The 14,348-nt window shown below is 35.9% G+C and overlaps 2 protein-coding genes and 1 long non-coding RNA gene across 3 annotated transcripts; 1 reads left to right on the forward strand and 2 right to left on the reverse strand.

The window, feature by feature from the left end:
• The first annotated feature begins 1,157 nt into the window (after positions 1-1,157).
• LOC147479965 (uncharacterized) lies at positions 1,158-1,840 on the forward strand. The gene is made up of 3 exons (XR_015203523.1): positions 1,158-1,241; positions 1,360-1,449; positions 1,560-1,840. It is a non-coding gene; the product is annotated as an uncharacterized LOC147479965 (long non-coding RNA).
• Positions 1,841-10,449: 8,609 nt separating this feature from the next.
• LOC147479966 (uncharacterized) lies at positions 10,450-11,908 on the reverse strand. The gene is made up of 2 exons (XM_086578529.1): positions 11,894-11,908; positions 10,450-11,790 (listed from the first exon to the last, which is right to left on the reverse strand). Exons 1-2 carry the CDS (start codon positions 11,906-11,908, stop codon positions 10,450-10,452), a joined length of 1,356 nt encoding a protein of 451 aa, XP_086434655.1.
• A 60-nt stretch (positions 11,909-11,968) lies between these two features.
• On the reverse strand, positions 11,969-13,885 carry LOC147479967 (uncharacterized). The gene has a single exon (XM_086578530.1). It carries the CDS (start codon positions 13,298-13,300, stop codon positions 11,969-11,971), a length of 1,332 nt encoding a protein of 443 aa, XP_086434656.1. The 5' UTR covers positions 13,301-13,885.
• Positions 13,886-14,348: the final 463 nt, after the last annotated feature.

Here is a 14,348-nt window from a genome sequence, read left to right on the forward strand (position 1 = left end):
TTCGTTTGATTTTCGTTTAATTCGTTTGGGTTTTGTTTAATTCGATTGAACAATTTATATTTTTAATGAAACTAAATATATCAACTTTAGTTTAGCTTTAAACATAGTGATTTATTCTCATCCCTTGCACTGGCCTCTTGCACATTTTGAAGAGGTTTAGTGGCAATTTTGGCTGATCATAAAGCTCTTTATAACTTCAACTTCTTATTTTCAAAAAGATTTACAGAGTTTTGTTAGCTTATTTAAGAGTTAGTGAAAAAGTTGACTATAAGTAGACAATTTTGTAATAGGTTATATGATTGGGATTTGCTTACGCCAGATTCAACTTTCCCAACAATTAGCCCGTTCTAAATTTCTAATGTACCTAACTTCTTGAAAAGTTGTAAAGATTCTTACAATGCAGTTTATTCATTATTGTGCTCAATTTTTCTATATGGTCATCGATGCTGAAATGGAATCATTATTTGGTAACAATAATGAGTAAACTGCTGGATTATCAGTTTGGAACTAGCATATTCGGTGAACTCTGTCAGAGTTTTGAACTAACATATTCGGTGAACTCTGTCAGAGTTTTGAACTAGCATATTCGGTGAACTCCAAGCATCACCCTTTTTGTTTGTTCTTTATATTGTTATTTCAGTGTTAGACTTACTATTGAAAGCATCTGTCCCTTTCCTCAAGGATTTATTGTTTAATCGTGGATAATGGTTATTGATGTTAACATGCTTCAAATCCTCATTGAATCTTTCACAGATTGCTAGAGAGATGGTAATAAGCCCTAGAAATTTGAGGTTGGGGCTTTCAGCTATGGTAAAGAGAGTTGGATTAATGGATCAACCAGATAATCCTGATGGCGAATTGATCAAATACAAGGTACATCACCTTCTATTTGAGAGTTGGTTTATGTTACAGTACATTGAGGAGACAGAAGAGCTTGCAATGAATAATCTAAAGCAAAACAGGTATATCCTGGATATAATTGCTAATGAACTATTGGAAAATTCAAGGATCATTGGATTAGTAAGTAAAGTATAGCTCTTACTATTACTTTTTTTTTAGGATGAGTGTAGGCTTATTTTCCAACTTGATCATTAAGGAGATTGCCATTTAATTGCCATTTTTACTTGTACAGTAATTGAGTTTTATTTTCTCTTTCCTAGGAAGTAAAGGCAAAATTGGAAGGACTTTCTCCAGTAATGTTTGAAAACTTTGCACAACTATTCCAGATCAACTTGGATGAGGTTTGCACTTTAATATGGTTTTGCAGTATCATCATGTATATATATTCAGAGAATGAGAGGTTTATGGAAACTCAATTTTGTCTAAGTTTTACTTATTTCTATGACAACTTGTGGGTAGATCTTCGGTATATTCTGTTGAACTTCCATCTGCTTGCTCTCCTAGATATGAACTTCGGAATTCTCTCATAAACATTTTCTGCAAGAGAAAGTAAGTGGACTTGGTGTTAAGTTTTCTTTCCATTAACCTCAAAAAAAATTTCCAATTTTTATTGTGTTATTGTTATTGGTATTAAGGAAAGTGTATTTTGTGTGTTGCAGATCCAGCTCGAGTTTTATAATCCTCAAAGCTCTGGATCAGCGTCATTAGTGTCTTGTGTGGATAGTCTATGTAATTTGGCTGTTCAAACTGCTGAAGTTGGATGCAGTTAAGGGAGCTGAATTGTTGAACTTGCAGCAGTTCTGACAAATATATTTCTTTGTTCCACGTAGCTAGGTTATAAATTTTTTTTTGGAGATAATGAAAAGTTGAAGACAAATATGTATAACCAAGAAAATGGTTAAACTAGTAACGCAAAATGGGATTTTCAGTTTCAATTGGATCACAATTCTATGTCTGTATGATGTATCAAATTGCTTTTAAATGAATTGTGTTGATTGTTCTTTGTTCAACATAACAAAATGGTGACAAAATTTAAAAATCTTCCAACAATGTGTATTTAAAAAGGTAAATGTATGCTCTTGACTACAGAGACAACGAGACATATTGTCACACAGTCAAGTGATTCAAGTCAGCACTCAACAAAGTTTACACAAAGTCTCGAGCTGGCTACCTGCTCAGAAGTTAGAAACTGTAGAGTTAGAACTACTATTTCTTCACCACATCAGCTTAAAAAGCAAAAGGATGTTGCTGCTTAATGTCAATGAAGCACCAGAAAAGCACTAATGAAGACCCAAGCAGGTGGGATTTCATTATTTTTTTTTTGCAGGTACCTCGTCAAAGCATATTTTACCTAACTGCAGCAGAACCAAAATTTTAAAGTATGAACCCACCAAGAAATAACTTGAAAAAAAGAACTTTAAAACAACATCCTAACCACAAAATTGATCAAAATCTCATACACTACCAGCTCATTGTTGTTTAAGTCTACAGGAGAAACATGTCATTGAGTTTTAGTTACATAATTATTGTCACAAAAAAAAGGCAAAAAGGAAAAGCCTCTATAACATTCGAGAAGAGCAGATATTATACCATCTATTTTAGTGTACAAAAGCTCTTGCAGCACTGAGGTGACATCAACACAGAAACAAATAACTCAGTCTCAAACATAGTACAAAATGCCGCGATATATCGCGATATGTGCCGGTTTTCTAGAGAACCGATATCGAAATATTGGCGATTCATTCCTGGTAAAGGTAACTCATCTTACCGGATTAATACAAGCAAAAATCGCGATATTTTGGATAAATTCAATTTGCCAATATACCATGTTTTTTCAATTGAAACGTTTTACTTGAGCAATATGGGATTATCTCTACCACTTCTTCTACTCAACAAATTTCAAAGAACAAATGGGTAGTGCCAAAGCTTTTTCTCATATGGTGATGGTCAATTCATTAATCGATCTACTATGTCTTTGAACTTTGAAGATGAATTGAAAGTAAAATCAAAATTTGTACAGAAGGTAAAATCAATTACGTGTAGCTCTAATAAAACATATATCTGAAAATTTTTGCAGAGTAAGAGTAGAACAAGATGAAGACGAGAAGACTTTGTGCTTACCCATTTGGATGGTGGAAGGTCACGTATTCACTAAGAATTGGACTCAAAATTAGGAGCCCACTACATTTTTGGGCTGGGACCCATTGTTTTACTCTCTAAAGGCTAGCCATTATGAGTTTAAGACTTGAGCTTATATCTAATTGACATTTTTCGAGATATATCGATATTTATGTCAAATTATCATTATTTCAATAATTCCAAATCTCATCTTACCAACCCTTTAGACATTATATATACCAAAAATATCGGAAATTAGCCCATCCGATATATTGCTCTGGCACGATACTTTGTACTATGGTCTCAAACTACAATCTTCAAAGCTGCAATCTGTCAGAATTGCAATCTTCAAAACTAAAATCTTCAAAAGCTGTCAGAACTGCTGAACTGCTGCAGGCCTTGTGAATGTGCAGGAATAAAAACAGAACTGACCTTTGCCTTGACAGTATCGGCAGTCCACTCTCCCGCTACCTCCACAGATCACACAATGTGGACATATACAATAATGTGGACATATACAATAATTCACAGATCACACAATGTGGACATATACTAAATACAATAATGGATGCAAGCCATAATGAATATGCTAGTTCAAAACTCTGACAGAGTTCACCGAATATGCTAGTTCAAAACTCTGACAGAGTTTAAAACTTTGACAGAGTTCACCGAATATTCTAGTTCAAAACTCTAACAGAGTTCACCGAATATGCTAATTCAAAACTCTGACAGAGTTCACCGAAAATGCTAGTTAAAACCAAGGCCCAAAATATCGATATCGATGAATATATCGGTGTACCCAAAAACCGATATATATCGGATATATCCATTTTTTTGGTGACCAGTCCAAACTATTTAAAATATCGGATATATCGGAAATATATCAGAAATATATTGGAAATATCGGATTTATATTAAAAAATGGTCAAAAAGTCAACCGATATATATCGTATATATTGATTATATCGGCAATATAAAGTTTTATATCGGAAATTCGGATATATATCGGGAAAAAAGGGTTCTATATTCGGTGGATATATGTCGGAAATATCGATGTCGGTGTACCAAAATACCAATATATCGGCGATATATAGGATATATCAGCGATATTTTGGTCCTTGGTTTAAACTCTGACAGAGTTCACCGAATATGCTAGTTTAAAACTCTGACAGAGTTCACCGAATATCCTAGTTCACCGAACTCTAACAGAGTTCACCAAATATTCTAGTTCAAAACTCTGACAGAGTTCACCGAATATGCTAGTTCAAAACTCTGACAGAGTTCACCGAATATGCTACTTCACTGAATTCTAACAGAGTTCACCGAATATGCTCGTTCAAAACTCTGACAGAGTTCAAAACGCAATACTTTTTTTGGGATTAATTTCTGATACATGCCATCACCAGGAGACATTATATAGGGATGAGTACAGACCATGGGGAGTTATGGATTTCAATTTTCAGCATGAACTAAAGGTAAATTAAAGCTATCTAGCCAACAACAAAATGGAACGGATGGAAGAATAGCAAGGGATGACATGGTTTATACAGTGCTTTATACAGTAAATTACAAAATAGATGCAATGATTTTATCAAGTAGTCCTAAAAACGAAAACTTATCAAATATTTATCAAAACAGATGCAATGATTTTATCAAGTAGTCCTAAAAACGAAAATTTATCATATAGCATATTCAAAATTTTATCAAAACAGATGCAATGATTTTAATTAAGTTGTTACTGATGAAGATTTATCAAATATTATTGAAGAATACGATATTAAACAAAACCCAAACTAATTAAACGAAAATCAAATGAAAATCAAACCTTAATCCAGAAGCTTGGTTGGGAGTGGAGAAGAAGAAGCCGAGAGAGAGAGAGTTCACCCAATTTTGCGTTTTTGGTTTATTTCGTTTTTTGGATTTTGAAATAACGTGAAATTTTGAAATATCGGATTTTTTGAGTGAATTAGATCATCAGATCTTGAGGTGGGATCGGATGGCTGAGGAGAAGTGTGAGATAAGAGTGGCAATATTAGAGTGGAACTCTAGCCAATCCGATATATATATATATATATATATATTAAAAATTTACCGAAACAAAGAAAAAGACTTTACTCTCGGAAGTTTTCTGCTCCGTTTTTGTTTTGCTTATTCTTCTTGAGCTAGTTTTTCTTGTCCTGCATATTGTTAAACTAGTTAAATGTTATATATGGTTTCCTTAAATATTGAAATTATTATTGGATTGCTGAAACTCTGTTATGTGCATTAATGTCTGCGCAAGCCCAGAGAACAGAGAATTGTCGTGCATATGATTTGAACCTGTATAATATGTATAATGTTGTTGTTTTGAGTTGTTGGTTGATGTTGGGGAATTAAGGTGTTGTTATGCTGGTGGATTGGTTGATTGGGTGGGTGCTGTGAAGGTGGAAGGAGGCGTTAATGGCGTCGAACGCCATTGGTGAGCAGTGAGGGTTTTTGGGTTTTGAGTATACCCTAAAGTTTTGGTTGTTGATGGGGATCAAAACCCAACGGTTTGGTGGTGATTGTGGTTGGACAGTGGTGTAGAGGAAGCTTCGACAGGCGTTAATGGCGGCGCGATTGAGTTTTAGAGCAGCGAGGGTTTTGAGTTTTGATGGTATCAAATTGTTGGGTTTTTCATCATGATCAAAACCGCTGAGATGAATGGGGAGGAGGAGGAGAATTGGTGGCCGGAATTCGGGCTGGAACGTGGTGGAGGAGAGCTAGTGAGGGAGGAAGACGAACCTGGTCCAGTTTCTAATTTGGTTGGGCTTGGGCCTAAACCTTTGTTAGTTGTTGGGCTGAAATTAATCTTTTGTTTTGGGCCAGTTTAGATTAGTTTCCTTGGGCCAATTTGGGTTAGTTTTGTTGTTGGGCCGATTTTTCTTTTATTTTGTGGGCTTGGTCTTTTTTTAGTTATGTGGATCCGGCTAACATTATTTGAATCTAATTTGGTTTGAGTCATGGGCCCGGCAGCGGCGCCAAAAACTTGATAGAAAATTAGTCAGTCTAAATTAATAGACTAATCTAACCCTAATTAAACCGCAAGCGCACAGCTATCGTTGAAAATAGTTACGGCAAACGGGTCGATCCCACAGGGACTGCTACTTAGAACAACTGAGTACTAACTGATTATTTATCCTAATGCGAACAATGGTGGTTTAGAGAAAGTTTGGAATTCACTATTATCTAAAACTATTTAATTTAACTAATTTCTATGAAAGCAATTAACTAAAGAATTTGGTTCAGATGATTGGAGAGGAACTAGGACTTTAGATTCCACCACTAAACCTTTTAGTAAATATTTTAAGATTAGGTTTCAATGTTTCAAATTAATACGAGAAACATCCGAATGAGAAATCAGTGCTTCGGGATTTTATCGTGACAACGCTTAATTGTATATAAAAACATCTTTGAAATTCAAAGACAAAAGATCAAACGTAAAAGATTATTTGTCTTTTTAAGGCACAAATAATATCCAAATATGATATTGGCAATGGAACTTCGGGCTATGATTATTAGTCGATCGGTTTACACTACCTAGGATGCTTGACATACAAGGTGCACAAACAAAACTAGCTATTAATCGAGAATCGACAAAAGAAGGTTGAACAGTAAATTGTATATGTGAAACAACCGAAACCCAATCATAAAACAAATACATCAAGGCTAGGGCTTCATCATAGCCCTAGCTTTAAAAGTTTAGCTAGACATAATAACAATTGAACTTAAACAAAGGTAAGGGAAAGAATAACTCATGCGTTCCGGAGCCTCTATTCTCTGGTTCGATCTCCAGTGTTGTGTTCTCGGCTTGGCCTCCCTTTCGCTTTTTTTTACGGTTGTCCGCCCCGTTCGAGAGAGCCACACTTCACTGCTCCCAACCAGCGACCTCCACGCTCTGTGCTGGTTTGGTTCTGCCTTCTTTTCCAGCCAAGAGACGCCTTCTTCACTCACTGCTGTTGCCTCTTTCCAGCCCCCCAGCGACCTCCAGCTACAGCCTCCTTCACTGCTGTGTTCTACCTTTTTCTCCAGCCAAAACCAGCCCCCAATTGCTCTCGCCCCCTTTCTTCTTTATTTTCACTTGTATATATAGAGGTTTCGGTTTTTAGCAGTGTTTGATTTGGAATGGAACTAGGAGTATCTAATTTGGTAGCGAGATTTTCGAATTCGATCAGTTTTATTTGAATAAGGACTTTCGGCCTTTTGTTCTGTTAAGTGAAAAATGTTTACGTTCATGAGCGAAGGGTGGAGAAACATAAGGTTTGATTCGGTGCTCTCATGTGGACATGAACCGGTATGGCCATTAATTGTTAAGCGGTTCGGTCCAACCTTTTAACTCTCGGTTCGGGCTTTGGTCACTTGGGCTTAGTCAAGCTAGGAAATAGAGGCCCTCTCTATAGCACAATCAGTCAACTTCCAGACTTTTCAACCTGTTCACGCATTCATACCATTTCTGCAAAAACCAAGGAAACACGATAATCAATACGAAATTATATAAAATAACTGGACTAACTCATATAAAATTGGGCGTGAATATGTAATAATTCTGCACTTATCAAATACCCCCAAACTTACATTTTGCTAGTCCTCGAGCAAAACTAAAACTAAACTAATGACAAAAACAAAAATTCTAACTCACTTTCGTAGGAATCACGATTACACTTAGCATGTGTAACAAGCCTTTAAACCTCTAGGTTACCCCTAGTGGACGAGTTTAGTCTCGTGAGGGTTTTCAGAAACGATACCCACAAACATTAACATAGCATAACCAATGGTGAAATAATTTTCTCAGAGATAAAATCTTTTTCGCCCACTACTAAACAAGTTCAAAAATCAGCAATTGTCACAGTTTACATCATCATTACCAAGACTCATCACTACTTCCAAAGATAGAAATCATTGATTACTACTCCAAACCAAAGCGTGTGTGTGTGTTTAGCCAAACTAATACAATCTCTTATCCAAGTAACGAAATTCCTAACTTACTATCCAAAGAATATATCAACCTCAATCCTCACCATTCATACACTCACAAGAAAGTCTCTCTTTTAGATAAGTTTTCAATTTTTACCTCTGTATGCAGGGAAATGAGTAAAATAATAGAACATCCCACATACTTAGCTAGAAAGACGGACTTGTGAAATTTCAAAAACAAATTAGTCTCATGGAAAGAAAATCAATCACATGTGAAGTGTCGGGTCCTTCACTTTAGCATCCTCTCGCCTATTCTACACTTCATATCATACTTTTGTGATAAGTCTGGGTATTAAGACGGGGCTTAGGATAGGTTAACAAGAAAATGGTAAAAAGGAATCAAAAATTTCTGAGAATAAACTAAAGACCATCTTGTACTTGACCTTCATGGAAAATTTCTTCACTTTGTAGATCACATTACTTGACTTTCTCACTACTTCTGCTCAATGATGTCTTTTTTTTTTTTTTTTTTTTTTTTATATATATATTTTTTTCTTTCTTTTCTATTGAATCACTTTGAGCAAAAAGAATGATTTTCTTCATTTGATTTTGGTAAATTTTCCTTCTGAATCTTCTTTCTTCTAGCTTTCTCCTTAGTCTTTTAGAAATTCTCAGAAATATGGGTAAGGCCAATAATATGGGTTTACACTCCATATCTGGAGTTGGGTTAAGTATAGTTGGTTTGAGAAGAAAAGGCTTAATATATAAGGCTCAAAAGGGGTTAACATGATGATCCTACTAGGTGGGATAAATAAAGGCTAATTGGTTCACTACTTGACTTATCAGTATGATATTCCGCTTCGAATAGACTACAAGACCTAATGGCTATCTCCCAGTTGATGTCACTTCGGATCGACCAAAATAAGAAAAAATGAGACCATACAACGAATTTAAGCACAGAAGAATGATTGAGTCAACTTAGACTCAGAATTTACGTAAAAACTCTCCAAGAAATTCAAAGGCTCAAATCTCACGGGTTAAGTCTCTATATTCCTCTTCTAGTTCACTAGGAGATTAAATTACTCTTCAATTTGACATGTATCAGGTGGCTAATAGTGCATATTCCACTTTGGCTTAGACTTTCATCAACAAAATCTATTTCTAGAGGTAGAAAATAGTCTAAAAGCAACAATGACTTCAAAAGTGACTCTTAACTTCATAGATTCCTTGAAAATCAGTGGCTTTAGAAATCAAATTTTTTTTTTTTTTTTTTTTTTTTTTTTTTTTTTCATCATAGAAAATCACCATTAATTATACCATGTTGGACATATTTATTTTTCGCTAAACAAACATTTAGGTCTCACCCCCAAACTTCTTATAGACATTGTCCTCAATGTTAACATAGATGCGTAATTTAAAAGATAACAACATGGAAAAGTAAAAGTATATAAGGAAAGAGGTTACCAAGAGCTTCCAAAAACGAAAAATAATATGTTTGAGTCACCTGTAGAAATTAGTACCTCACAAAAGATATAACAATGATAATATAAAAGAGGAATCAAGTTACTACAATGACTAAAATGTGTCACGTGTCTCATCCCATGGAGTTACACGTCTCCAAAAAGTCGGAGAAAAGGTGCTAGAGTGGAATGCATGATACATGTGCACAAAAGACTCAACAAAAATAGAAACATGGGTTGCCTCCCATAAGCTTCTGATTAACGTCTCTAGCGCATTTAATGCTTCGCACACCCAATTCTTAGATTAGCATTTTGTCTACCAACTAAACACAAAATGAACTCTCCAAAATTGAAAAAATTTCGACAGAGTCTCCTTTGTATTTTCGACATTTCATAAATACAAAACCTGTCATAACCTGAAAATCACAATAATATGTTTCTCATTGGTTAACCCAAATGGAGACTAGGGGCTGGAATGAAATATTTGGGAAGGAAGTTCAATTTAACTCTGTCACCCCCAAACTTGTGCAAAACAACACTTAAACATACCATGTATCACCTAATAAGATATGCCGATGTAGTGCACTATAGGCTAACATGGGACAATGCACTTAACAAATAGTGAAAATGCCATGAGATCTTCGCAAATCTGACAACACTTTCAAGTCATCTTTTCTCACCCAAACGGTACGTACATTAGTTGGAAAGTGTCTAGGGTCTGTTTGTTTAAATCTTACTTTTCTTTTCTTAGGATGAGTCATAGGTAGACTATAGTCAAATTCCAAAGAAGAGTTAGGAAGCGAATTAGATGTGACAAACTTACTAGGATGGTCATGAGGTGAAATACCTGATTGTGGAACTTGGTTCACAGAGTTACCCTGGTTTACACTAGTATTAGCTTTATACCAAAACTGAAATGCTCGTTTTCTAACCTGACAGTGATACTTAATATGCCCTTCACCACCACAATAATAACAAACAACAAGAGGCCTAGGACGTTCAATATGAGTAGTGGAAGGTGCAGTAGTTGAGACACGTTCTAAAGAAGACTATCGTGATCACTGGAACACTCCCCAACACTTGGGATTGTATCCAAAATTTCAACATCATTACACAGGTTTGGAAATGTCACATTCGAATCGAAATTCTTCTTTAAAAGATCAAAATCAGTTTCAATACATTTTTGCCTTTCCTTGATCATGTCAAACTCATGTTCCAAAGATTTATTCATATCACTAAGAGTTTCATTCTCCACTTTCAATTTATTAGCAATACGCATAAACTCATTAGCTTTGGAACTCAAAACAATGTTTTCACTCTCAAGAGATAGCATCCGGTCAGACAACTTCTCATTTTCCTCAAGTAATTGTTTATTTTTATCTAACAACTCAAAATAATCCTTAGCAACTTTCTCATGAAAGTCATTCACTACAACAACACAGCTAGGGTCAAAACATGGAGTGGAAGTACTAGAGAGAGGGACGATGGAATTAGGACATGAAGAGTTAACCTCAAGAGTACTATCAAGAGAGAGTTCATCAGATAGAGTATGCACTACCGCTTTTAGTACATCATCATCATCACTATCAGATAACCAAAAATCATCATCCAAAATCGAACTAGCGTCATTATTAGTGCTTAATTGTTTGCTAGCAGTCTCGACCATATTAACCTCATATATATTCTCTAACTCTCCAAGTTGTTTGCTCACATCAAAAACATTAAGCTCGACTGTCATATTACCAAAAGAAACTTTCATGACACCATTTCTACAATTTATAATGGCATTAGCTGTAGCCAGAAATGGTCTACCAAGAATCACAGGAATATTTCCTTTAGAATTTTGGACAGGTTGAGTATCAAGAACCACAAAGTCCACTGGAAAATAAAATTTATCTACTTGAATCAAAACATCTTCAATAACACCACGAGGGATTTTAACAGATCTATCAGCAAGTTGTAATGTTATTGGAGTGGACTTAAGCTCTCCCAATCCTAATTGCACATAAACAGAATAGGGAAGTAAATTCACACTCGCTCCCAAATCAACTAAAGCTTGCTCTATCTTATGGCTTCCTATAACACACGAAATGGTGGGACAACCTGGATCTTTAAACTTAGGTGGAGTTTTGTATTGAATGATTGAGCTTACTTGCTCTGTAAGGAATGCTCTCTTCTGCACATGCATCTTACGTTTCACAGTACACAAATCTTTTAAGAACTTGGCATAGGCAGGAACTTGCTTAATAGCCTCAAGAAATGGAATATTTATATGAACCTTTTTAAAAACATCCAAAATTTCATTAGATTGTATTCCTTTCGTTACTTGAACCAATCTTTGAGGAAAAGGAGCTTTTGGTATATAATGTGGCACGAGGGACTAGACTCTACGGGGAATAGAAGGTTGCCTAGAAGCTTCACTCAGCATGAGGACCACTAATATCACTCTCCTCACTTTCCGTTCACCCAAATCAGACCCTAACCTCTACCCTAGGCATCTCAACCTTATTATCAACATGTTTACCACTCCTAAAAGTAGTAATGTCGACTTTACTTGCTCATGGTGGTGCCCCTTGGCTCAAGTTAGAGCCTACCTCATGTTGACCATTTGGATTAGCTACTGGTTGACTAGGAAACTTACCCTTGTCCCTTTCATTCAAAGTATTAGCAATTTGACCTATGGTGACTTCAATCTTCCTAATGGCTTGAGCATTATCTTGAGTAGCAAGTTGACTGGCTTGCATAAACTGTTGGGTTGTTGCCTGAAATTTCATGGCGTTTTGTGATAATTGAGCAATGGCTTCTTCTATAGGTGAAAGTTTAGGTGGTTGAGGTGCATACTGTGGTACTGGGGTTGAGTTACCCACGGGGCCTCCCTGGTGTATACCTTTAGACCAAGACAAGTTAGGGTTATTACGCCACCCTTGGTTATAACTATTATTAGAAAAGGAGTTATTGCTTGGGTTCTGGTATGTGTTAAAGGCATTGACTTGTGCAGTCAAGCCAGGGCAATTATCAATAACATGATCAAGACTATCGCACAAAAGACAACCAGGGGTCTCAACATTATTAACTTGAGCTGGAGATTTTGTCTCCTTTTCTAGCTCAAGAGCCTCAACTCTTCTAACTAAGGCAACTATTTTAGCATTCGCGTCACAATCCTTATCAACGTGAAACATAGCATTCTTTGTAGTACTACTAGCCACCTTCTTAGGTTCACGACTAGTTTCCCACTGCTGAACCTTTTCAGCAACGTCTTCTAAAAACGACCATGCATCATCCACAGTCTTATCACAAAAATTTCCCGTACTCATGGTCTCAACCATGGCCTTAGAATTAAAATCAAGACCCTCATAGAGAATCTGTATAAGTCTACCCTTCTCTAGGCCATGGTTAGGACACTGCAAGAGCAGGTCCTTGAACCTTTCCATACACTTCCATAATGACTCCCCATCAGCTTGGCAAAAAGATGATAAATTTTTTCTAAAAGCAGTTGCCTTATGATTAGGGAAAAAATTCTTTAAGAACACAATGCATAATCTTTCCCATGTAGTTATGGAATTAGATGGAAGGGTGTGAAACCAACTCTTCGCTTTCTCCTTAAGGGAAAAAGGGAATAACTTCAGCTTTATAGCCTCATCGCTAAACTGTTGAAGCTTAACAGTCCCACAGATATCCTCAAATTCCCTTACGTGAAGATACGGATCTTCCTCATCCATTCCCCTAAACTTAGGAAGTAGCCCTAGTAGATTGGGCTTTAACTCAAAATGATTAGCATTAGTCGGTAGAGGAACGATGCAAGATGGTCGAGTTGTCCTAGTGGGATAGATAAACTCCTTAATGGATCTAGGTACTTGGGCAACAACTTCGTTATTATTGCCTCCTTCCATTTTTATTTTTTATTTTTTTTATTTTTATTATTATTTTAAGACTCTATAGGACGACACCCTAACAAAAAGAAAACTAACTTAACACCTAAGACTATAATTAATGCAAACGATGCACACACACAAATAATATCAAACAATTTTATTTCAAACCAGATTGAATTTTCAATAATGTCTAATATATTTGCTCCTAAACCCAAATAACACGATTCCCAGTTCTTGTGCAAAAGCACCGTCACTCGATCCACGTGTCAAAAGGGCTTTCCTAGTGAGCGGGCTAAACCTGTCCTAATGCAAGATGCCTAAGGCTGGTCAAAGGTGACTTAACCAATCCTAAATGCAAGAAACAATAAAAATAAGCAAAACACACAAAACAAACAAAGTCCAAGCCCACAAAGGAAAGAGACGTACCTCCGTGAGCCGCTCGAGGGGCTACTTGCGGCCGGTGACGACAAGCAAGCAACTTCACAAAGTCCACAACAAAATCACGACTATCGACCTTGTAAGAAGAAATCTTTGCTTAACTATCTGCAAAAATAACTAAAATTAAACACGTAAACTACGAATTAATATAACTACGACTAAACTTAAACTACTTAATCACGATAAATAAGACTTTAAAACTCAATTGTGCCACTACAATCCCGGCAGCGGTATAAAAACTTGATAGAAAATTAGTCGGTCTAATTAAATAGACTAATCTAACCCTAATTAAACCGCTTAAAGTTTACGCCTATCGTTGAAAATAGTCGCGACAAGCGAATTCGATCCACGGGGATTCTTTGTTTAGGGACAATTGAATACTAAAATATTACCTAACCTAATTCGACAATGTTGTTTTATAGAAATTTGGAATTACTATTTAACTAAAGCTAATTATTTTAACTACGTTTACTAAAATAATAAATTAAACAATTGAAATTAAACGAACGATTGGAGAGAAATACTAGGACTTTAGATTCCACCACTAAACCTTTTAGTAAATATTTTAAGATTAGGTTTCAATGTTTCAAATTAATACGAGAAACATCCGAATGAGAAATCAGTGCTT

Source organism: Coptis chinensis, chromosome 8 (genome assembly GCF_015680905.1).
Source record: "Coptis chinensis isolate HL-2020 chromosome 8, ASM1568090v1, whole genome shotgun sequence".
Taxonomy (NCBI): Eukaryota; Viridiplantae; Streptophyta; class Magnoliopsida; order Ranunculales; family Ranunculaceae; genus Coptis; species Coptis chinensis.